At 41.8% G+C, this 23187-nt stretch overlaps 1 protein-coding gene across 1 annotated transcript; it reads left to right on the top strand.

The window, feature by feature from the left end:
* The first annotated feature begins 4141 nt into the window (after window positions 1–4141).
* Window positions 4142–23019, top strand: foxn2a (forkhead box N2a). Its single transcript, XM_080507138.1, has 6 exons — window positions 4142–4263; window positions 14018–14595; window positions 17399–17523; window positions 17780–17829; window positions 18477–18545; window positions 19294–23019. The coding sequence occupies exons 2-6, from the start codon at window positions 14032–14034 to the stop codon at window positions 19716–19718; spliced, it is 1233 nt and encodes a 410-aa protein (XP_080363264.1). The 5' UTR covers window positions 4142–4263; window positions 14018–14031; the 3' UTR covers window positions 19719–23019.
* Window positions 23020–23187: the final 168 nt, after the last annotated feature.

The following is a 23187-nucleotide window of genomic DNA, read 5'->3' as shown; positions in this document are numbered from 1 at the left end:
AGTATTGCTACTTATTTTTGATGTGTTTTGAAAGTGTGTGCTGTTATTCCTGTTCTGGACACTCATGAAAAAGACATCCAGTTTGATTGGATTATACAAGCTTGTATACAGATAAATAAAATAAAGTGGTTGTACATTATGGAAATTTGACTTCAACCTAGGTGTGATTTTAAATGTGTGTTTTTGTGTCTCTCTGTGTTTGCCCTGTGATATACTGGTGATCTGTTCAAAGTGTGCCCTGCCCTCGCCTATAGTCAAAATTATTATTTATGGTTATAATATGTTAGTTGGTGAATGACAGTGTTGTTATAATTAAAAATAAACAGTTCCCCTCATTGTATCGCAAAATACTAATCACTGACACTGACAATAAAAATGTAAACCATACAATTACACAGTATCAATAAGGAATAGATTCTCTTTTTGGTCAATCTGTTGTGAAATTAATTTACTATTCTTAGTTCATGCTATCATGCTTAATGCACCAATTGAGCAAAGTGATGTTTGGGCCTGGTTAATTCAAGCATTTGCCCAATCTAACGTGAACAAATCAATACAGAATTACAACATATCTGTTTGACTGCTGAAAAAAAAAAATCATTCCTCCGCCCTACATGTTGAGCATTTTATTGCCTGTGCATTAAAAGAGGTACTTATCAGCAGACAGATAACAGACAATCAGCACACTGCTGACACAATTCATAAGACCTGGTTAGCAGAAAGGATTGTCAAACAAAGGCTTCTGTCGGCAAACACACTCTTCAGTTGAGGATAACTGCAGGCAATAGCTGCAAGAACCTCTAGGGAAAACAAACCTGAAGAACAAAGAAAGTGTTGCATTTGAAACAAGTTGACCACGCCTGATTGCTTCACTGACAGGAGATGGTATAATATGTATTATATTTTGTCTGCATGGATTTTGAATCAAGTATGCATGAAAAAATACTTGAAGAATATAATATCAGCTGCTCATGCAGTTTTCTTTATGCTCTTATGGGCTTAAACAAAAGTAGTCGGTTCAGTTTGGGTTGACTGCTAGTGTATGTGTTTGAACAGCAGGTGTCCTTTGCAGCTTCACAGATAGTAACAGTTGCCTTCTTGTCCTCTGGTGAATACAAATATTACCTGTTTAACCAGTTGCCCTTCCAAGGTAAACAAGATACCAGAAAGTGAATATGTGCATGTCTTAGCTTTAATCTGCTCATAATTCTCTTGATGACTCCTTCACATTGCATTTCAAAGGATGTTCAAGCTGATGAGCTTAAGGGAGCTGATTGTCCAATGGCCTGTTTGGATCCTCAAAGACAATCAGACTTTTTATGACACGCCATGGAGTGTTTTCACCTGTATAAGGTATTTGTCATAAAACAAACTGGACAAAATAGTGCTTTTTTTTTCTCTTCGTGTGCCTTAAAAATAGCTTGTATTGTTGCATATTCATGTGCAAGAGCAAGAGGAAAGTAGATTTACAAGATCTGTCATGTTTTTAATCAAACGTTTTTTAAAAACCATTTTTAAATGGGTGTGAGTCAGAGAAAGAGAAAAAACGGCAGGGGGGTGATTTTGAATCAAGGGTATATTGTAGAGAAACAGGTACCTCTGTAAAATAATTTATTTTGACAGTTTACACCTCTTTACTGGCTGTGTACCAAAGTGTCAGCATCTGTGTTCCCACTCCAGAAACCCAAGCTTGGTGTAATAAGAAGAAAAAAAAAGAAAGCAGGGAAAGAACAACAAAGCAAAGCAAAGTGGTTGGATTAAATAAAGAGCAGCGTACAAACAATGGTTCCCACTAATAGAGAGTTTTATGAGCTCCAGACCAACTGAAATGGAGTGTTCGCATGTGCAGCGGCTCTTATCGGCTCACTGGCAGTAGGGCAGGGGAGGGTGAGAGCTTCCACACTTGCGATCCGTAAAAATGGTCTGATTCATTTTCCGCATGAGAGGGTCTCACAGGGGCGGCATCAGACCAACCAGTCCACACAGATTTATGGACCATTAAAGCAGCAGGCCTCCTGACTGCTATGCCACTATGGGCTGGCTGTGAAGACACACTGCGCCCTCATTCATGCCTGGCCACTGCCCTCTATCACAGGCTGGCTGCCTCATTGTTCAACCTTTCATCAGTTCTACTTTTACTGCCCTACATGAACTCCTCCTATAGTCTGTAATCCTACTATATTCCTCACCTGACACCCCTTGATATAAAAAGAATTGCTTACTGCAATAGTCCTGTCATCACAGTTACTTACTCTTTTTGTTTTTCATTTTTGTTAAAAACGTAACTTACTTGAGTCTCCCATCACCTGACCATAAGTCTGTTATATATTCTAGAAAGTGCTTATGTACCGTTACAAGACTCTCTGGTCATGGTAAGTTGGGTATGTTGTTTTACCCTAACAGTTTTAAAATCAGATTAGCACCATTGCAGGCACACAGACTAATGGGTCTGTCTTTTCAAGGCATCCTCAATCAGCTGTTTCCGTGGTGATTAATGCATCTTGTTCTCCTCGCTCTCATTTGCTAGCTTTGCAACTTCATCATCCCTAGGAGTGATACTGGAAGGAAAAATGGGGCAGAGCCTATGCTGCTTGCCGACCCTAAGAATAGCTCATTGCGCAAAACGATGCCACAGCAACCTGAGCTAAGGCTCAAAAACATGAATGAGTGGATGGATAAAATGCCATTCAGATGAAGCACTTTCGTTCTTTCTTTTGTTATTTCATAAATTAGCCATATTTTTTTAGTCATGTCCCCTTTCTTTGCATACTGTATTGTGTACACTTAATAACAACCTTGTGAAATCAAACCAAAATAAACCCGAATCTCTATTCAAAAATAACAAAACTATAAGGATCAAACCATAGGGCAACAAATATACTTTGCTTCAACCAAGCCTGTTTGTCTTGATGAAAGTAGAGGAACAACAGAAGTGTGCATCAACATTGGTGTGGAAGAATTTACAGCACTGCTGCATGGCAGGTATTTGGTTTGTGTAAAAGACATAGAGGCTGTTAGATCAGTCCACAGAGAGCTACTTATGTGTGCTTCTGAAATGGAGTGGCTGAAATGAGTTAGGTGCCACCATTATGTGAAAGTTGCAGTTTGGTGTGAAGTCAGTTGGCCAGTTAAGCTGCACTCAACAGATAGCCAGGCGAGGATACAAGTCCAACCCGTTGGGCTGCCTGCAGCGTACATTTGGCTACAAAAGCACATGTACACACATGAATAACAGGTATGAAGGCAGAATCATTTTCCTGTTAGAAACATGAATATCAAGCTGTCTTTGGGCATTTGCGGAAGGAGGAATATTGCTGCTTGTCTTGGGTGCTTCATGAGTTTTATTATCTGAAGATTGCTTTACGGTACTGCTTTTGTGGTACTAATATATGCATGCTGTGTTAGTTGGTTTTTTTTTTTCTGTTGTTATTTATGTTCTGTATAGCTTGCCATCTTGGCCAGATCTCATTTGTTATCATCTCAATTGGACTTCCTTGTGAAATGAAAACTGAAAAAAATACTGCTCAAATATGAACAAACAATAATTATCATAAACGACAGAAGTTATTTTTCTTCCAGTTACTTGTCTTTGCTTTGTCTATATGCTGAGGCATTACCCAGCATGCGTCTGTTGTGTATCCACGGGTCACGTTAGCCCCCTTGTATGATAGTTTGCTCTAGGAGGGGCCTTGTGGAGGGTCTGGGTGTGGTGACACATCCTTTCCTTTCTCTCCGCCCATAAGTGTTTGTGCAGCCTAAATAACGCGGGAGTGTTTGTGCGGGACCCGTCCGGTTTGATCGCTCTCATACTTTTATTTGTAAATTTATACGATTCCTCGCTTCACCAGAAACACTTCGGTTTCTCTATAAACTGTAGTCCTTAAAACCCACACTAAAATCTACAGTTCTTGTTAGAAGTTTAAGTTAAAGGCAGGGATAAAAAGTGAAAGCACATATAGCAGGATGCATATTAAAAAAAAAAAAAAAAAACTGGACGGCGTGCGCGTTCGCGGAGCTCCTGCGCTGCGGCAGTTGCCAGGGGAGATAGGAGGGGAGGGGCTGTGATTGGCTGAAGTGGACCTGTTGCCATGGCGACGTCGAGGGGTTTGGTAGCGTTGCCGTGCGCTGTGTGATCCGCGCGCTGCGTGTATGGAGGAAGCAGCTGCTGATCTGATCTCTGACATTGTGCGAGACAGACCTCTGAATAAACTGCCCGCAGACGTGTCTTTAAACGCACCGCACCGAGGCACGCCGTGCATGATTGTGAGTATTCCGTCGTAATTTCTGTGTGTGTGTGTGTCTGTGTGTGTTTTGTGCGGCTTCGCTCGCTGCGTTGGAGCGCTGTTGTTCGGCAGGAACGGGGTTGTGTTTCGAACAAGCTAAAAGTAAATGTGGTCAAGTGACTTCGCTTAGAGCGGCCAGCATGGCAGATCAGGCGACAGCATGTGGCCAGCTAGCTTACGTCCACCTGACTTATCCGCGATATCTGGGCTGTGAGACTGGAAACTAGCGGAGGACACGAAAAAAAAACAAAAAACAAAACAACTCAAGTCTGTCTTTTGTTCAACCTATTACATTCGAGTTTAAATGTTACGTTAAAGCGAGCGGTGCGTTTAATGACCACCGAGTGTCAGCTAGCACTACTTTGTCTGACGGCCGTCTGCGTTGAGCTAGCGTCGGTACATTTTTAGTGAACTTACTCCACTTTAATCCGTGACCAAAAAAACCAACAAAAAAACAAAAAAAGAAGTTAACCAAGTTTGTTCGTAGCGAGTCCCGTGTGTGTCGGGGAGGTGTTGTGCAACAGTCCACGTCATAGCGTGTAACTTTGTGTTCCTCGTTGTGTTACTGCCTGCGGTCGCTGCTGACTGTGCCGTGTTGTTTATGGCAGTAGCTACAAAGCATATCAGTTTTCTTTTCCTAACAGCACTTTGAGCCCCCCCCCCCACCCCCCCTCAATTCCATCTGGCTTCCAGTCTCTTTTGTTTCATCCTGATTTTGTCAAGTTTGTGGCGGACTGCGCTGGTAAATCGGTTGTACTTTGTGGGATTGTAATACTCACGTCTTCCCCTCGCGTCTATAAATAGTTGAATTTTTCATGTTATATATCGACGGTACCAGAGGTTGAGAGCTACACTGGCTAGCTAAGCACATGATGTAATGGATTATCACAAGATTGTCCCAGATACAGAGTGCTCTGCAAACAATGTCAGTGTGGGAAAAATGTCTCTCTTTGCTTCAGCTCCACTTTACATGCTGCTATTTAATGGATGTCCATATACGGTGCATTATTCCACAAATCTTGCCTCAGTGTTGCATTAACAGGACTGGACAAATCTAATTAAAATTTCATCATGTGCTCTGAGGTTTCTGTGTGTTATTTATGAAAAGTTAAACAGTATAATTCCTCAGCCTCCTATAAAGTGATAGGTTCATTGCACTATGGGTTTGAATGTTCATTAGTCTCTTGTTTGTGTGACAGTTTATAAATCTCTTGTGATAAATACATGAAGGAGACAAAAGGAGCGTCAGGAACTGAAAAAAAGGAAACAGATGTTGCCAATCTGCCATTATTTTATTGCCAGAATCTCAGTGGTCATATTGTAGGTCAAACCATCTGTTGTCTTTGCTCCTGCTTGTAGTAGTAGCTTGTGTTCCCTCGTGATATGTTTGTGTGTACAGAGGCTCCTGAAGGGTATGTACTTTTGCTTCCCAGAGTAGACAAGGGTACGCTAACTTTAGTGGCATTCATTACTATAAATAAGACCTGCAGTAACTGTAACGTATTGCAATTTGAAATGGAATGAATTTTCTTCAGATGTGTGGGTTTTTTTTTTTTTTAATAGTTGAGATGGGCCTTGAAGACATTGTTACACTCTCATACAAATGAACTCCATATTTAGCTTTTCTTCACCTTTGACTTTGACTAAAAGGTGATATCCAAAAATATTGTAAACAGATATGGTCAAATCCTTTTCTTGTTTTCAATTTTTCCTAAAGAGAAATGACCTGGATGTTCTATACTTAAGTTTACTGCACTTTGTTCCTGCACCAATACTCTCTGATTCCCATTATTGGGGTGTATTTATCTGAAATCCATAGTGAACACACTAACGTCAAATGTACCTCAAGCTCTCCGGCAGCAGTAGAAAATTCCACACTTCATTTTCACAACTTGGTAAACACATTGGTGTCACTTTTCTGAAAAGTTGCTCCATTATACTGTGCTGATGACAGAAGAGGAAGATGTTCAGCAGAGGATGTGTAACAATAAAGTCACCAAACAAAAGAGACCACCACAGCACACAGTCGTTATTGTGTGAAATAGTGTGCAAAATAGATTTTTACATCCACTGGAGGCCCTTGTTTTTAGTTAGCCGTCATTTCAGATCGAATATTCTGTAGATAATGTTCTGGTACGAGAATGGCATAGCCCTGAATTGTAGCATGGGGCTGTTACACTCTATACTTAGCAGGAGAAGAAGAGAAAGAAGTCCAAAATGGTGACACTGCCAGCCACTCTTATCACACAGTTGTGTACTCTGAACTGGTGCAAATAAAAGGTTGGGTCCTTTAAACCCACCACACTCTGTAGACACTTGGGTGACTGTGGTTTTCAATTCATTGCGAAAGTCAACCCGTGAGGCAGAAACCGCTTGGGTTGCTTTGTCCAGAATATACATAGTTTCTCATGGATTATTTGAGAAACTCAGCACTTTTAAAAGCTTCTCTGGGGAGAACATCATTAACAAAGGTGACCCTTACTTTTCATTTTAAAGCAGGTTACCGGTACATTTAAGCAGATAGTGTTGAAATAGCTGTCGACTGGCAAAATAAAGAAGTTCAGACATGAACTGTATTTTCCCATACTTCTGTTATTGTCTACGTAGTGTATTGTTTTGGTTTTTTTTTTTTTACACATGGTGAGAGCCTGTAAGCAGAGTTTTTTACTTAGTCTGTCTTTTTGAATTGTCATCTAAAACCCTCTTTTTCTTATTTGCTTGTGATCGGTTGCTAACGAGTGAGCCCGGGTGCCGCCTGTTGACTCTGACCTTTCTGTGGCGTTTGACTTGAGTGGTCACCTCTTTGACAGAGGGACGTCCCCACGAGTATATCCTCTACTGTTGTTTTGAGCTGGTGACACTCTGCCAATCAAGCACGGAACTGAATTTGAGTTGCAAATGTATCTGCCTGAAGTGTCATGTTTACGCACGTGCTGACTCTCTTTCAGTTTGGTCTTATTCACACATTGAATAATTTTGTGATGTTTTCTATCACTTAGCAACTCTTGAGAGATCACAGCATAGCTAAAAAGCAGATTTTTTTTTTTTTATGCCCCGAGCTCTCTGCTGCTTTCCACAGCTGCCACTGTTTTACAAAGTGGGGTCAGGCTGCTGTAATTGATGTCACAAGATCAACAACAAGACAAAACAGTTTAAAATTTGCTTCTCCAACTGGGTTTCACCTCCTTTTGCCTCCATGTGTCTTGCATTTGAGGATTTAACTTTCATGCCTTTTTTTCTGTACATGCTGTGGTGCCCCTTAGTCCATTCCTGTTTTTGTTTGGTATCTCTTGATTGGTTACGTTGGGCGTGCAGTGACTCTTTCACCTCCCTCCCTCCCTCCCTCTTTTCCCTTCCCCTCCTCAACCCTCACTCGCTTCTCCTGCGCCCGTCTCATTTCTGATGGGGTGGACTCAAGATGCAGCCCATTAGGGCCGACCTCACTGAGGGCTACGCTAATGTGGCCGTTTCCTTGATTGGGAGAAAGGAAGAGGGAAAGACGGCTGCGTCCTGTGTCACAATAGGTCTTTGTCTTATCGCCATTAACTGAATTAAGAAGATTTATTTAATTGATTACACTCTAACAACAGCAATCCATCATGACCAGTTTGTGTGAAAATCAGAATTGAACTTAGGAGAGGCTATAACAGCTTGATTGGGTTTTTTACTAATTAGATATAAAAAAAAATATATTGAACTAGCTGAAGTATCACAAAACCTTTTAAACTCGGTGTACATGTTGGATATTGTGCTGGTGTACAATATAAACAATTGATTCTAAGAAATACACGGATGAAGCTGTGCTATTGCTTAGTAGTAGTATTTAATACTCATCTCCCATTTGTAGGATTTTCTTTTCAAATAATTAAGTTGTTTGCTCTTTAAAAATGACTGCAGAAAACAAACAATAGTCACACATAAAGGAATCTATAATCATATAATCAGGTATGCAATTATTCACCTGTTCTTTGCATCTGCCTTTTAGCTTCACTCTCTTTTGAGGCTTATGTAAAAACAACTGTCATTACTTTACAGTTCTGACAAATTGTTGCTCTCTTTGGTTTTTCAAGTGAGAAAAACATTTATTTTCCACCAGATCTCAGTCACTGAATTAACACTGATAAGAAAAAAAAATGTTACTGAGCTCCAAAAACAGTGTTAAGAGTATTTTCAAGTTTACAGTGAACGTAAAAAAAAAGAAGAAAAAAAAGGTACAATTTCACCTGCTTGATTTTTAACAGAAGCAATAGAAAAGTGGTTATCTTAGGGTGTAATGTAACTCTCAGTGCTGCCAGAGCATTTTGTTGTTTTGTTGATTTACTTCACTTCAGAAGCTTTAGTAAATTGTTTTATTCTTTGATAACAAATTACTTCACCCTGTTTTCTTTGGCTCTCTGTTGAAGCCTCCTTTTCCCGCTGAACTCGACATGGACATCTGTAACAAATTCTATTAGACTTTAGTTTTGTGTGTTCATTTGTGGGGAATGGAAGAGAAAAAAAAAGTCACAGAAGGCCCTGTAAGTAAAGCAACACAAACTTTGATTTGCAAAGCACTTGTTGTATTTACATGGGAAGTAATCTCACACAGGGAACATTCCTGAAAGAGCTTATGTTAAAACATCGACTGAGCTGTTTAGGGCTTTTTCTCTGTGCTTTCAGAAATATTGTAACTTAAATTCTGCTTTGGAGAATTTTCCTACAGGTTCAGATTGGGGAAAATTAACTTCGACGAAATGACTTTGCAGTGTAATGTCGATTGGTGGTGAGTGTTGGTACGCTGACCTTACAGACACATGACCTTAGAGATAAGGTTTCAGTGCTGGCTTGTACTTTGGAAGGCCTCACCTCTGTTGACAGTCAAAGTGCAGTCTCGTATTTGAGTTTGTGACCACTCTGAAGTTACTGTATCTGAATCACAATCATTATTACCTATAACCTATTACCTATTGTTTTGTTTGCTTGTCCTTTTTTTTTGTGATGGCATTAATGAATACATTAGCTCAGGCCGGGTTATCTGTTGGCGTTCTCTAAAAGCTACATGCTAGAGGAATTCATATATTGCCAAAGTAAATAGTGCCGCGACAATAAATGGTACCTCTCTGTGCGGGGTTAGTGCAGAGCCGAACTGTCTGTTTGAAGACTGAATTTGTTTTCTGAAAATGAACTTCCTCAACAGGCAGGAGGTGTTTCCTTCCCTCCCGCTCCACTGTTTGAAAGTGCGAGGTGAATACTGAGCACTTCAGAAACATGACGAGAGCAAAAACAACTGCTCCTTTGTAAGAGTTTAGTGTCGGGCCAATTGTAGTGCTTTTGTGTAGGCTTTTTCCTTTTCTTTCACCTCGAGCGCTGAGTAAAACGTTTAAATCCACCAAGATTTTTTGTTAAAAAAAAGAACCACTCAGACTTGTATAAACTGTCATCTCATTAACCTTCACACTGATGAAAGCCTTATATTTAATAGCAACATTTGACCCTGTCATATAGTGGAAGACCAGGCCACTTGGTTACCTTGCTTTTTGCCACGCTCCACTCCAATCCAGTCCCTCTTTGTCTCGTCCACATTTTTAAAGCCCTAGCCAGACTGAGTAGTCACCTAAATATCAGTTCGGGTTTCAAATAACAGCCGTCACCATGGGGCTTTGCGACACACCTTTGTGTATCCGTTACAGAGGTGTAACTGGTTTGTGTCGACTGGTTTACTCTTTGCGAAGAGGGTGTGGCGTGAGGGTATGAACTCCAAGCAAGTACATGCGGAATAACAGGATTTCCAGTTGTAAAAATTGTTGTTGTCATTTTGTTGTCCAGACACGAAATGGTAAATGTTATATATTTGTTAAACAAGCTAGTGAATGAATCTGGTGTTAAAGTATGCCTTAGTGGCACTTAGTCACTCGTGCCATGACATCCAGGTTGGTTAGTGGCTTTTCCCCACTGCTCTTTGTCAGACAGGTTTGTGGAGAACAGCAGCAGACTGCTGGCCTCAGCATTTTCCGCCTGTATTGATCTCCCCACATTAGCTCTCTCTTCATGCACAGACATGAGCACAATTGCTTCCTTTACAGCATTGGCTGCCGTGGCAACTGAGTCCCGATTGTGAGATTCGCTCTTAGAAAACATCTCAAACTGGTACCTCTTCATTTCAACGCTGCCATCATCCCCTTTGCATTCCCACGTACATATCTGACACATCGGCGGCTTGATTTGCCACTTCAAGCTATCTCCATATGTCTTTGTGTATTTTTGAATAGGCTAAGTGCTTAACAGGATAAAAGAGCAGTTTGAAGGGGGGGGGGGGGTGCTTGGCACCTGCTGTTAGCCTGCCCGTTTGCACATGAATATGATGAGGCTGGTGGTGTGCCGGGCTGTTTTAACTTGCAGATGAGCTATCAGGTCAGCACCGTTGCAGCTTTGGTGTATTTTCAGGAATGAGCAGCAGTCAACAGGCCAGTCGGGCTTATTAGCTCCCTCTCCCCTCTCAACTCTCCAAACAGTAGTGCCCCATTATTCATTGCAAATCCCAGCCGCCTCTCTTTGATGCCTTTTCATAAGAGCAATGATAACTGCGATCATCGCAACAGCAGTGGTAATTGACCAGCTGCAGTCATGGCAAAACACTTCCTGTGTTTGGCTGGATGCAGCAGGACCAGCTTTCTCATCCATCCACCCGGCCTCTCTTCATATTCAAATGACGGTCATCTGGAGGAGCTGCTCAAAAGGGGATAAGCTCACTGTGGTACCCAAGGGCCCAGCCGAGGGGTCAAGTTTGTGAAGAAGAACAGAGGTGAAAGTCTTCTGCTTTAAGGTTAATCACTGGTCAGAGACTTTATCCATTGTTTGAACCTTTTTGTTTTTCTTCCACATTGTCAAACCATAATACTGGATCAGCTTTACAGGCAGTAACTGAGAAAGAAAGAACTGTGGTGTGATGTGTTCACAACCTTCACTTTAGCCACACCTTTTAAATGATTCAGAGTTTTTGCGGCACCGGTCTTTCTGGTCTGTGACCTTAATGTCTATTATTACAGTGCTGTGGCTACTGATGTTTTGAACAGGGCTCCAGTTTAATTCACAAATCACAGTCTGATTATCAATAGAAACTTGACTCACACTCACACTGTACAGATAAAATGTTGCTGTGTTCTAGCGTATCTCTCAATTACCTACAGGCATTCTGAATCATTCATGAGTCAAATTGAGAAGGTCATGGCGAGTTTTTAATTTTATTTGGATTCAAGTATTTCACTTTGATATGTGCACCTCCCATTTTGGAGATCAACAGTCAGACAGAACAGAGTCTTAAAATTCAAATCATTATTCATACATGTTGATCACTTGCTCTCTTACTTTTTGCTGCAAAACTGCATTTTGAATTACAGTCTGTGCATATATATATCCTTGTGTAAATGGCTGAATATGTTTTCAAAACGGCTCCATGGGATGATCTTGATATACATTTAGTAAAATAAACTGTGATGGCATCTATGCACAACCCCCCTCCGTTCATAAATATTTTCAGAGTAAGAAACTGTCATGTAAAAAAATGTGTGTTCTGGTGTCTCAAGCAAAGCTTTTCTTTTAATACAAATGGGCAGTTCTTTTGCTGCCTGACATATCTGATTGCTCTACTTTGCTGAGAGCTGTGATTCATCCTAGACTGAGGATAACTTGCATAGCTTACCTCACTAGCACTGAGCCTGAGCTGACGCTCTGTTTTTCTCTGTGTCTCCTGATTTCTCTTCCCCTTTTTCTCTCTTGTTCTGTAACTGCAGTCATTGTTATGTCCTCCAGCATTCAAGCTGACAGCATCTTTACCTTTGGCTTTAAAATACCCATTGACTTACTTCCTGTTTTTTGTGCCTGAAAATTGCTGAAGTATATCCAATACACTAGCACAAGTCAGTGCTGAGGATCTATGCAATGCACATGCCGTCACAGATCAGATCGATGTCTGTAATATAAGACAATCACATAAAATGCAGGAAGGCTGTCCTGTCAAATCAAATATGCTTGCTTTTAGGGCTGAGGACATTATTTTCACTTTACTCTCAGGCAACATAGCATAGCACCATTACAAGTTTTTCTCCCGATGTAGAGTTGAAAGATCATTTTTGCATCTCGCTACCTCCTCCTTTGGCATCCATGTCCTCACTGACTGGCTTTGACAAACTGACTCCTGTGTAGGTGCACTCCCTCTCTTGTCTCCATGCCACTCTGCAAACACTGACGTTTGACCCAGTTCTTATGTTATCACAGATATGAAAAGACATGCCTATCCACCACACTGTGTGCCTCCAGTGGTAGTTACTACCTCCTCTCCGCTGCGCTTCCAGAATGACCACGGCCGCCCCTCCAAGAGCCAGGACATCTGCTGTCCACATACAAGCATAGCAAGAGGGGGCTTCCTAATGGTCATCTGCAGCACTGTCAGCGAGAATGGCTGGCTTATTTTCTTATTGACTTGTTTGTAGCATTTCTGCTCTTTAATTGAATGGACCACATGGTTGTCATGGTGACACCTAGGCCATAAAGCTTGTTGCGAGCTGAGACAAAGAGCTCTTGGTCCTAACAAGCAGCATACGCAGCCACTGCTTATGTATAAACGTTTTACTGTCAGTCAGATCTTGTGAGGCCTCAAAAATGTGTTTTCATATAATGGTAAGTTTATATTAAGTTTGGCCGCATAGTCGTGCAGTGGTTGGTGCTCTCGCCTCACGTGGGTGCAAATATGGCCCGAGGCCTTCCCGTGTGGAGTTTGAATGTTCTCCCCGTGTGTGTGTGTGTGTGTGGGTTTCCTCGGGTTACTCCAGTTTCCTCCCACAGTTCAAAAAACATGCACCGGGATTCTCTGAGCAGCTATCGATTGCTCATTTCGGGAAGGAATTTCCCTTCTGGGGATTAATGCATTTGCTTTAAAATAAAAAGTAAATAAATAACATTTGCTGTATCTATGCCCATTCCTGTGCGCACAATCATTACATGATTACATGATAAACTATTAAAACTTTAGCTCTTGTCTGACACAATAGGCTTTTCAACTGCCCACTTATTAAAAAAAAGTATCATTGTCAAATTAATACGGTTGGTAAAGTAGAATTTGTCATAGATTGAAGGGCTGCTCACATATTGAATTTCCTCGTGCGAAAAAATGACTGACAAGTTGTGGTTTGTAGCCACTTAATGTCACTTAATCAGGCCCGTGCCAAATTGAGACTTGATCTTGGCTGAATGCAGATCAGGCTGGAAGAGCCATCCACTCGGTAAGATGGAGACCTGCCACTCATTCCTGCAGTCACTGGATGGTTTCATGCTCATTTACACATAACGAGCAGATGGGTCTCATCTGAAATGAGGTGGGCGTTGAGGAGTGGAGCCTTAAGTCAGTTCAGTAGTCTAAGAGGATGTCCTCAAAGGTCCTCGGCTTGAAGTCAAGAGGGTGGGGGTGTCGGGTGGGGAGCGGAGAGCCTCTCCATCCTCGCCAGCCATGGCGTTGAGGGGCAGTGAGAGGGTCTGGGAGTGCAATAGAGGCAGACAGACAGCCACAGGGCCTCTGCCCCCAGGGAAACTTAAAAAAAACAAGGTCAACGCTTGGAAGAGCACATCATTCCAAAATGTCGCATCCAGTTATTTCATACTGCCAACTTTGTTTTCAAATTCAGTTTCCCAAAGACTGTGGATTGGGCTTTTGCACACGTGATGTTAACATTAACAACCATCTCTCTCTTCTCTTTCCTCAGACCTCTTTGATTTAATGGGTCCAATCATTGGGATGTCACCAGATAAGAAAACGGAAATTCCGGGTATGCAAGAGGAGCGGACGGGGCTCAGAGGTGTCTGCGGTGTGGGAACACTGCCCGAGGCAGAGTGTGCATCCAGTCCGCTGGCAACGAGTGTGGATCGCTCCAGTGGTACGGAGGATGAGGAACTCACTAACCTCAACTGGCTTCATGAGAACCTGCTTCAGAACTTCACTCTGGGGGGTCCTGAAGCACAGCCAAGTGGCAGTCCCCTCTTCGACATCGAGGGAGACTACGGGCCAAACCAGGGCCCATCCTCTTCTTCCTCATCGTCATCGCACGGCAGGGGCAGGGAGCGGGACTCGTTGAAGTCTAAGCCCCCCTTCTCGTTTTCCCTGCTCATCTACATGGCTATTGAGCAGTCTCCCAGCAAGTCCTTACCAGTTAAAGAAATCTACGGCTGGATTCTCGAGCACTTCCCTTATTTTTCCAACGCCCCTACTGGCTGGAAGAACTCGGTTCGCCACAACCTGTCCTTGAACAAATGCTTCCGCAAGGTCGAAAGGAGTTTGGGAAAGGTACGTGAGAAAAGTGTCTTCTGACTTGCATTCACAACTTTCAGTTGAAAGTTACGAAGCAGCTGTGACATGACTACTGAATATACTGGAGGCTGTGGGTGAGCCAATGACTGAAGTTAGAAAGGAAGTGTAATTTAACTTTCAAACAACAAAACATCAAATGTGGCACGTCGATTGATAATAGTGAGAAATTGAATTCAGTAAGGCCAAATGTTGCCCTCACAATTTCGGCTGACGTAAGAACTAATCTGGCCTTGATACAAAACAGCAATGCCAACTAAACGAAGCAATTCATAAGAAAACTGCACACACTACGATACCGAGTATAATATTGATAATACCACCAGCATGAATGTGTCTTGCTTTGTTGAGCACAAGACTGCACTTTAACTGTTGCAGTGTGAACCTGCAGTGGAGCTCATGTGTCAGTGTCCAAGTCTTTACTACAGCAGCAGGGACCTCTGACTTCGCTGCGATAACGGTGGCTTCCAGTCAGGGTCACAGATACTCCTTCAGAAGAAGTGCAAACACAGCATAAGAAGATAGGAAGCAGTGCAAGGTAGGGCAAGTATTTGAACCCAAGAAACGTCTCACTCAGTCGTAATTTGAAAGGTCACGGTTAAAGAAAGAACTAAATTTGATCCTAAGTGTAGAGATTAGGTAGTGTGTGTGTCTACAGTCTTTTTCTACACAAACCTTGTAAGTTGTGTTGTACTCCTGTATACAGTAAGAAATAATGAATAGGTTCCATCCTAAACAAGTGACAAAATGACACAATGCATGTACTGCACAAACTCTATGTATGAAAGTCTTCATCCTTAAAACAACATAATTATAATTATTATATGTTTAGAAAAAGACGAGAATGCATCATATCATGTTCTCACATTATCACATTATATAGTTGATGAAAATAAAATTATATTGTGTTATTAGTAAGATTTCAGCTTGTGTATGAAAGGAAATTGTGTCATTATGTCACACAACAGCATGACGTATTCAACCTGAAACACACCGACTCTACAGGAGTGTGTGAAAGTACCACACAAATTGTTATAATGGGAATTAAATCTGTTTGTCTCTTCAGCACAATTCTTTTCTTATGCATCACATCAGTCGGTATAAAAATATTGTTATCCAGGGTCAATAAGAGCAGCATGAAAACAACATGTTTGTACTCAACATTACAGGTCCTGTCATTTTTTCCAATGGTTTTTTATTACATTTTGACTAGTTCCGTCTTCTGTCTGTCAACTTCTCTCCTGTTATTAAAACCCATAGAGAATAACTTGGATTGTGGGAGAAGGCACATTATTGAAATATCCTCAAAAATGTCTTATTCGTATTTCGTCATGGAGCCAATATTGCTAACTATGTACCCGTGTCCTAAAATCTTGAACTGTTGTATAAGAGACATTTTGCCATCAGGAATGAAAAGTTTTCAAACATTTTGCATATCAGTGAATATTCACAAGTACATAAACGGCATTCACAGTTATAACTCATAGTCTATTGAATGCTTAAAGCTCCCAAAGTCTAAATCTGCTTCATCAATACGTGGGGGTGTGGTTTGATCCCATTGTGCCAACGCCACGTCTGGTTCAGACCTGATATTTTCCCACACGAGGAGTCGATGGCGGTTAGCGCCCAGCAAGTAGCAACACAGTGCGCTGCAGGCCGCCCGTCATGCAGGTGCACAGTGTGAGCCCTCCTCCGTCTGCTGAGACACCAGCACCAGTTTCACATGACACTGGCTGGTGGTTTCCGTTGCCATGGAGACGTTTCCTTCTTCCTGCATCAGGGCTGGTTGGTAATCTGAGTCAAGGTTATTCTCCTCCCTCCCTCTATTCTCCCAGACTGGGCAGAAATACGCCAACATCAGATAAAGTGTCATACGATCCCCGTACACATCACAAGCAGACAAATAAATTCTTCACATTGGCTGTTTTGCGAAATTCTTTCTTGTGCTGTAGAGGCTGTCATGGAATTCCTCGTATTGTTTATGACTTGGGAGAAGCGTTTGCTTTAGTCATTTACATTGTGCAATATGCTGTCACTACAGTTTACTCATGCATAGTGTCTGCTGAGGTTTCTGGGAAGTTAGAACTTTTTCTTTGTATTCCAGTCAGAGCTGGATGTGTTTTAAGTGGTTCTCTGTGAAACTGCTGCTTCAAAATGAAGTGAGTAATTTGTGCAAGTCTAGGGTCATGTTTTTTTTTTTTTCTTTTTTCCTTGTAATTGATGATTGTGTCATTCACAGTGATGTGCAGTTACTCAGCTGTACAGATCACCCGAATTTATTTCTGATACTGAGATTTTTAAAGGCACTTTCTAGATTGTTTTTTAAACACTTTGTGTTTTGTTTAGCACATACATGAAGTTGATCTACTAAACATATGCACTGCTATACAATATTCCCACAACTGTTGCATAGTGACACAAAGGTTCCTGTAACAGAATAGAAATGTGTCAAAGCTCTCATGGGGAATGATGAAGTTAGCGCATATGGAAATGAACAAAGCAGGCGTTAATTTAATGTGGTGAGCACATTTGTTAGGATTCAATGATCCAATGATTTCTTGTTGTAAATGTTCAATTTGAACTTCAACCATGTCAAACAAGACACCATCAACATACCTTCTGAGCTTAAAACAAAAGGTGTTAGATCATGTCTCATTTTCAAAGTAAGCACACCTTATCACTGAAGGTCAAAATTACCAGCAGGTGTTGTCAACAAGTTCCTGGCAGGTTTTCCCCTCGCCTTCGTGTGCAGAAGCCTGATCATCCCTGCTTTGTCCTGCAGGCCAACGGAAAAGGTTCTCTCTGGTGTGTCGACCCCGAGTACCGCCCCAACTTAATCCAAGCCCTTAAGAAGCAGCCCTTCCCAGCCGCACATGCCTTCTGCACACCACCCGCCTCCCCACCCAGGTAAACCGTCATCCCTCGCCGCCTGGGAGCCGCGATTTAAGAGACCGCCGACGTTGATGTTGTAGGAAATTGTTGCTCCTTTGTTTACTGGATTCAACACTCCCTGACAAACGCATTTTAAGCCGCACAGCTAACCGGTTGGTTTTATTATTTGATTTTATTGACACACCGAAAATTTGGAAGTCATTGGACTTTTCGTTTCAAATCTTTTGAAAAGGATTAACCTGACCCTCCACGTCTTGTTTACTTTGTGCAGTGCCTCCTCACCCCCTCGCCATCTCTGTCTACAAGGCTGCTCATTCAAAGGTGAGAACTCCACTGCGCTTTTAAATGTGCATGTATACAATAAAGGCTGCCTGCCCTTAAAAAAAACCAAAAAAAAAACCATGTTGATGTGTAAAGTGCAGTTTTTCCTGCTTGTGTTTGTGTAGTATTTTGATTCTGTTGCCTTTGCACATTTCAGTCCCAGAACATTCAGCATCACCGTGCTTTTTATCCCCAACTCTTGGTTTGATTTGTTGTTTTGAAGTCATTGATGCCTCATGTAGACCATACTGTCGAAAACCTCCAGTCGATGTCTCGGCCTCCACCCCCTTGCCTCTTGGATTTGTAACCTTGACGACAGGCAGAGGTTCTGCTGGTGCTCAGTGTCGAGCACTCAGTCTCACTGTAATCATTAATAATTTAGAGCCCCAGAAGTGAGCTATGAGGCTCTCAGACACTTTGTCAGCTCTGAAAAGATCGGATGCACTCTCAGGATCAGCAGCTTCAAACTATCCTCTTATTTATGTCTTCAAATCTTATCCATAGTTTCAGTCCATTCAGTGGCGACAGACTGGATCACTGTATGGCAAGTTTAAGGTGCTCAGTCTGCCCAGTCCAAGCAGAGATGTCAGGCCACCATGCTCTCACGCCATAGGACTGACCATCATGCATGTTCTCTCCTCTTCCAGAGTCTGACATTGATGCTGCCACTGCCATGATGCTCTTAAACTCTGCCCCTGGGCACCACGTTGACCCATGTAAGAGAATCCACAAGCAGCATACTTTCATTTACTCTCCGAGGTCTTTGTCTTCAGCCCCCAACATGCCACCGTCATTGCTTAATTTTTTTTTTTTTTTTTTTCATTTTTGTGTGCTTTGATTTTCGGTGTACCACGTCTCTGGTTGTGTAAAAGCAAAACTGTGGTTATTGCGCAGGAATTGCACCAACAATATTTATTGCATTTGCTTTACAGTTTCGTCTGGGCAGGGTTATAAACATATATTTAATCAGTGTCTTGAATAAAAATTGTTTGGGAAATGTTGATATTTCAACGTGATCAAGTATCAGTTTCATGTATATCTAAAACATTTGTTGTTTTTTTTAATTAAGCATAATGTTTCCAGTTACTGAATGTATACATCATTTTTAGTATTTTTAGTTGCTTCGCAAAAGCTCCCCAAAGCAACATTTAATGTGCATGTGTTTTTGTTACAATCTGTACTTGCCCGCCATTGTTAATTCTGCTTTCACATGAATACAGAGAGCTATTTTTATATCCGCTTTTCCCTGTTGGGCCTAAACAAATCTTAGTTCTGCTTCATACCTGCACTGGAACTAACAAAGCAAGCTGATACTAGAGTTTAGCTCTGTGTCCGAATTCCGATTTTTACCTTCTTCGAATGTTCAAGGTTACTATATATCGCCTTCTTTAAAGCCTAACTAATCTTTCTATGTATTTGAACGTGAACTTGTGATTTATCTGTGGAATCCTGTGTCTGCCTCAGGCAACTCTGACGGCCCACTGGACCTCTCCCGACCCGACTCTGTTCTGGTGAGCAGCGATCCAAAGCAGGACCACAACTACAGCAGCGTAGCTCTGCAGCGCTGCTCCTCCCGTTCCTCCTCCTCCTCCCTCTCCTCCCTGGACGAAGGGGGCTGCGAAGGCAGGCAGTCTCGCCGCGCCGGCAGCGAGGGTTTCCACAGCGATGAAGATTCTGATCTCTGGGATGAGAGGGGCGTCCACCAGACCTCGCGGTGTCCGCCTGCCGTCAAGTGGCCCGCCGGCAAGCGGGCGCGGCGTGAGGTGAAGGTGGAGCTGGACGAGGAGCTGAAGGAAGCCGCCGGGTCCCTGCTGCACCTCGCCGGTATACGTAGCTGCACAGAGGGATCCAAACGCACTGTCAAGAGCACAAAACTTAACAGGAAATAAAGTTTCCTTTGCCCCCGTAAGACTCCAGATCCTGTGAATCCTAACCTCTGACCCCTGATCATGTGTCCCAGTGTGCCTCCTTCTCCTTACCTGATCGTTCATTGGCCATTTTGAGCCTTTTTTTTTTTCTTTTTTCTTTTTTTTTGTTTGGGAGTATCTCTGTCCAACAAAACAAATGGCAATAGTATCGTTCACACAGGAGAACAAAGCCATATAGAGTAACTCGGGGGTAACTACTGGGGGTGGATGTTTGGGCTATGGAGAACCATCGAGATACCTATCCAAAACAACTTGCCTACATCTGTTGGATAAGAAGATTGTGATTCAAGAATTTTCCTCTCCGAAAGACAAAATGGAGGGGGGGGAAAAAGCTGAAGCTTTTATAACTCAAGGCGTTGCATGCTTCCTCCTCAAACCTGTATCCTCTTCCAAGTGAATCTATTTATGAAGCGAATGAGTGCATGTTTGTAACAGACGAAAATCTAACCTCCTGGTGTTCAATTTCTCCTTTTTGTGCTAAAGAAAAAAAAAAAAAGTTGCCACTGTTTGAAAAGCAGTTCTTGCTCAACGAATCCTCTTATAAGAGAGATGCAATAATTAATCCACAACCTTAACTTTCTGACATTGTTCCTTGGTGGCATTTTTCCGAGTTGAGTATGCTAGTTAAACTTTACAATTAAGATAATGAATGGAGTAGTATTATGCTCTTGTTATGCGATAAACTTTCTACACAGAAGCTTCGGCTGTGTTTCAGGATTTGCAGGATGTGGGAATAGTATTACTCTGCCACTGCCAAATTTAGTTGCAAAGTTAGCTATGGTACTGAGCTCAGTTTTGTGCAACCATCGCCACACAAACTGTTTTTCGTTCACTTGTTTGTTTCTTTTGTCGCTGCTCATCCCGTTGATCCCCTTCACTCATTGTGTCATACGTTCATGTTTGCTTGACAACCTATGCAAAGTGAACATCTGCCCCAATCTGCCACATGTTCACTGCGGGCTCATAGGTTATCTGTAGAACCTTTTTTTTTTTTTTGTTTCCTTTTAAGTTTTTGCGTGTTCGTCACAGTGCATGTCGACTCCAGCCTGAGCTTGAGAGAACAGTGAAAATGAGAAGACGCTTTTCTACTACTGATAAACAAGGCTCCAGTGATATTTATGTACCGATGTGATGACAGATCTACTGTGGGGTCGCTTGGTGCTCTGCTTGCTTCTGGTGCTTTCGAATGCAGACCTGGAGGGATGGGCCATTACCACAGCATCGTGTTCTTTATTTGGATTGGGAGTTTGATTATATCTTTTTTTTTTTTTTTTTTTTGCGTTGTCCATGCACTTTGCCCCATGGACAGAGGAAATTGCTAAATTGTACAGGCCATTTTTTGCTGAATGTAGAGACTTGCACAACTTGATAGAAGTTGTGTCTGATTTTGGTTCAGAGTTTTTTTTTTTTTTTTTAATCCTCTGGGCGTATTCAACTGTAGGGAAGGGGACGGTGTAGCCACGGCCAGAAAGAAGTGATCTCCTCTATGTGTAGTCGCCTGCATGGTGAGATATTGAAGACCTGCTGCTCTCATGTTGTGCCCTCTGTTCTGGCTGACCGCTGGCGTTTTCGTCCTTGTTCTTCCTGCGAGAACAAAATAAGGAAGCGCCCGCTCTCTTCTCAAGCTGTGAAATGGAGTGTTTATTATCAGTTGATTGCGTGCAGTTTGCTGAGGGGAAGTTGCACTTGTAACATAGTTTTCATTTGAGCTCTTAAAAAAAAAAAAAAAAAAAAAAAGCTGCATGGCAGCGACCATTACAGCGTACCGTGGACGAGCACAAGGGTAACAAACTGGAATTTAAATTATTTTTTATTTTGCCACAATATAAGATCACATTGTCACTGTGACTCGTTAGTATCACATGCATGGTCAGTGCCAAACACTTTCTCGTGCCACTGATATAAAAGTGCAAAGGGCCATTGTCGCTATATTCCCCCGCTGCCTCAGTGTGGTGAAGATTTGGACTTCACTGAAGCAGGAAATGGGAGATGACTCTGGTCGGTACAGTGACTTAACCGACCTGTTGAGGTTTATTTTAGTTCTTTTAGAGTGAGAACTGTTTATTTGCAGGGTAAGCTGCTGAAGTAAAACTTGCATACACTGGTCTTGTTTAGCTGTGAAGAAAAAGAAATAAGAACAAATTATTGTTCATTAATCATCACCTTATTTATGACTTTAATTTATGGGATTTTTTGAATGCATACTCTATCAAACACCAGTCGTTTGAAACAAATGACTGGGCACATTTTTTTCTTTCCTCATTCTGTGAACTCCTCTCAAGTATTTAGTTTTTTCTTGTTTGTTTTACAGCAATACTATTATTTTTTTTTCATTTCTTGTTACAGTGATTAAGTATTTTGCCAATGTCTGTCTTTAGAGCGGGTGTTTCTTTTTCCTTTTTAACAATGACTGCCAGGTTTTGTTAATTTTTTGTTTTGCTTTTTGTGAGGCTGGATAGATGACAATGATTTTAACATTGATCCTGAAACCTTTTTGTTGCCAAAACCACTGTACACCTGGGGCTTTAGAAAGCAAGTCATCCCCCGTGTACCGCAGAAACTGATTTACTCTTTAGGTTTTTTTTTATACATCTGTCACATGTATGGTTTATGTTTAGCTGTGATGACTGAAGTAGTCACAGATTGAAGACTAGCTCTAAGCCTCATCCAAGAATAGAATCAATAAAAAGAAGACTGCCACTCATGCTTCCAGGTAGTGTTACGGGATGTTGAAATGTTTTGAGTCACTGCAAACTGGATCAGACAGAACCGAGTGCCCGGGATGCTGCTGTGTAGTTTCAGACATGTGACTATAGGAGTAACTGCAGAGATATTCTAGACAGACTAGTAGACGAATAATCTCATTATTTCTGTAGCAGTTGCAGAAGAAAAGATAGGTTGGTCTCAAAGTGACACTGAGTCAGAGCGAGCTGATCTGTGGATGAGCTACAGAAAACATTGTGTGGTCCCAGGACGTACACAAACTCAAAGCCCAGTTGGTCCATCGCTCCACAGCTATTATTAAAAATTGAATATGTGATTCTGTTGCAGTTTCCCAGGGGTGTGATAAGCGTTCGACAAAGCTGCCAACCCAGTATCAGTTTGTGTCAGTTGTCTGCCATGTCTATTGAACCGACACACCTTTTTGTTTTTGTATGCTAACCTCTGTTGATAAAATGTTTATAAGATTTATTTTCGCCAAAGATATGCAATTGCATTATATATGGTATTACAAAATATTAATAAAAACCTGTTCTTGTTATCACTGTGTGCAGACTTTTTTGAGCATCTGAGTTCTAAACACTGCTTTATCACAGCCTTAAAATACCGTCACCGTCATATTATCTTACATCTGGAATATTTTGGATCAACATTGCCACCTGCTGTGAAGGCCACAAGATGTGCATTCTTGCCAGTGGTGGTTTAGACT

Source organism: Blennius ocellaris (genome assembly GCF_963422515.1).
Source record: "Blennius ocellaris genome assembly, chromosome: 13".
Lineage (NCBI taxonomy): Eukaryota > Metazoa > Chordata > Actinopteri > Blenniiformes > Blenniidae > Blennius > Blennius ocellaris.
The sequence above is the reverse complement of the archived record's forward strand: the minus strand, read 5'-3'. Positions and strand labels throughout refer to the sequence as shown.

Bases quoted from the DNA above. Each gene is read 5' to 3' on its own strand.
- foxn2a (XM_080507138.1), top strand. From the start codon at position 14,032: ATGGGTCCAATCATTGGGATGTCACCAGATAAGAAAACGGAAATTCCG. The intron at 17,524-17,779 runs GTAAACCGTCAT...TACTTTGTGCAG, and splicing joins CCACCCGCCTCCCCACCCAG to TGCCTCCTCACCCCCTCGCC. The intron at 17,830-18,476 runs GTGAGAACTCCA...CTCCTCTTCCAG, and splicing joins ACAAGGCTGCTCATTCAAAG to AGTCTGACATTGATGCTGCC.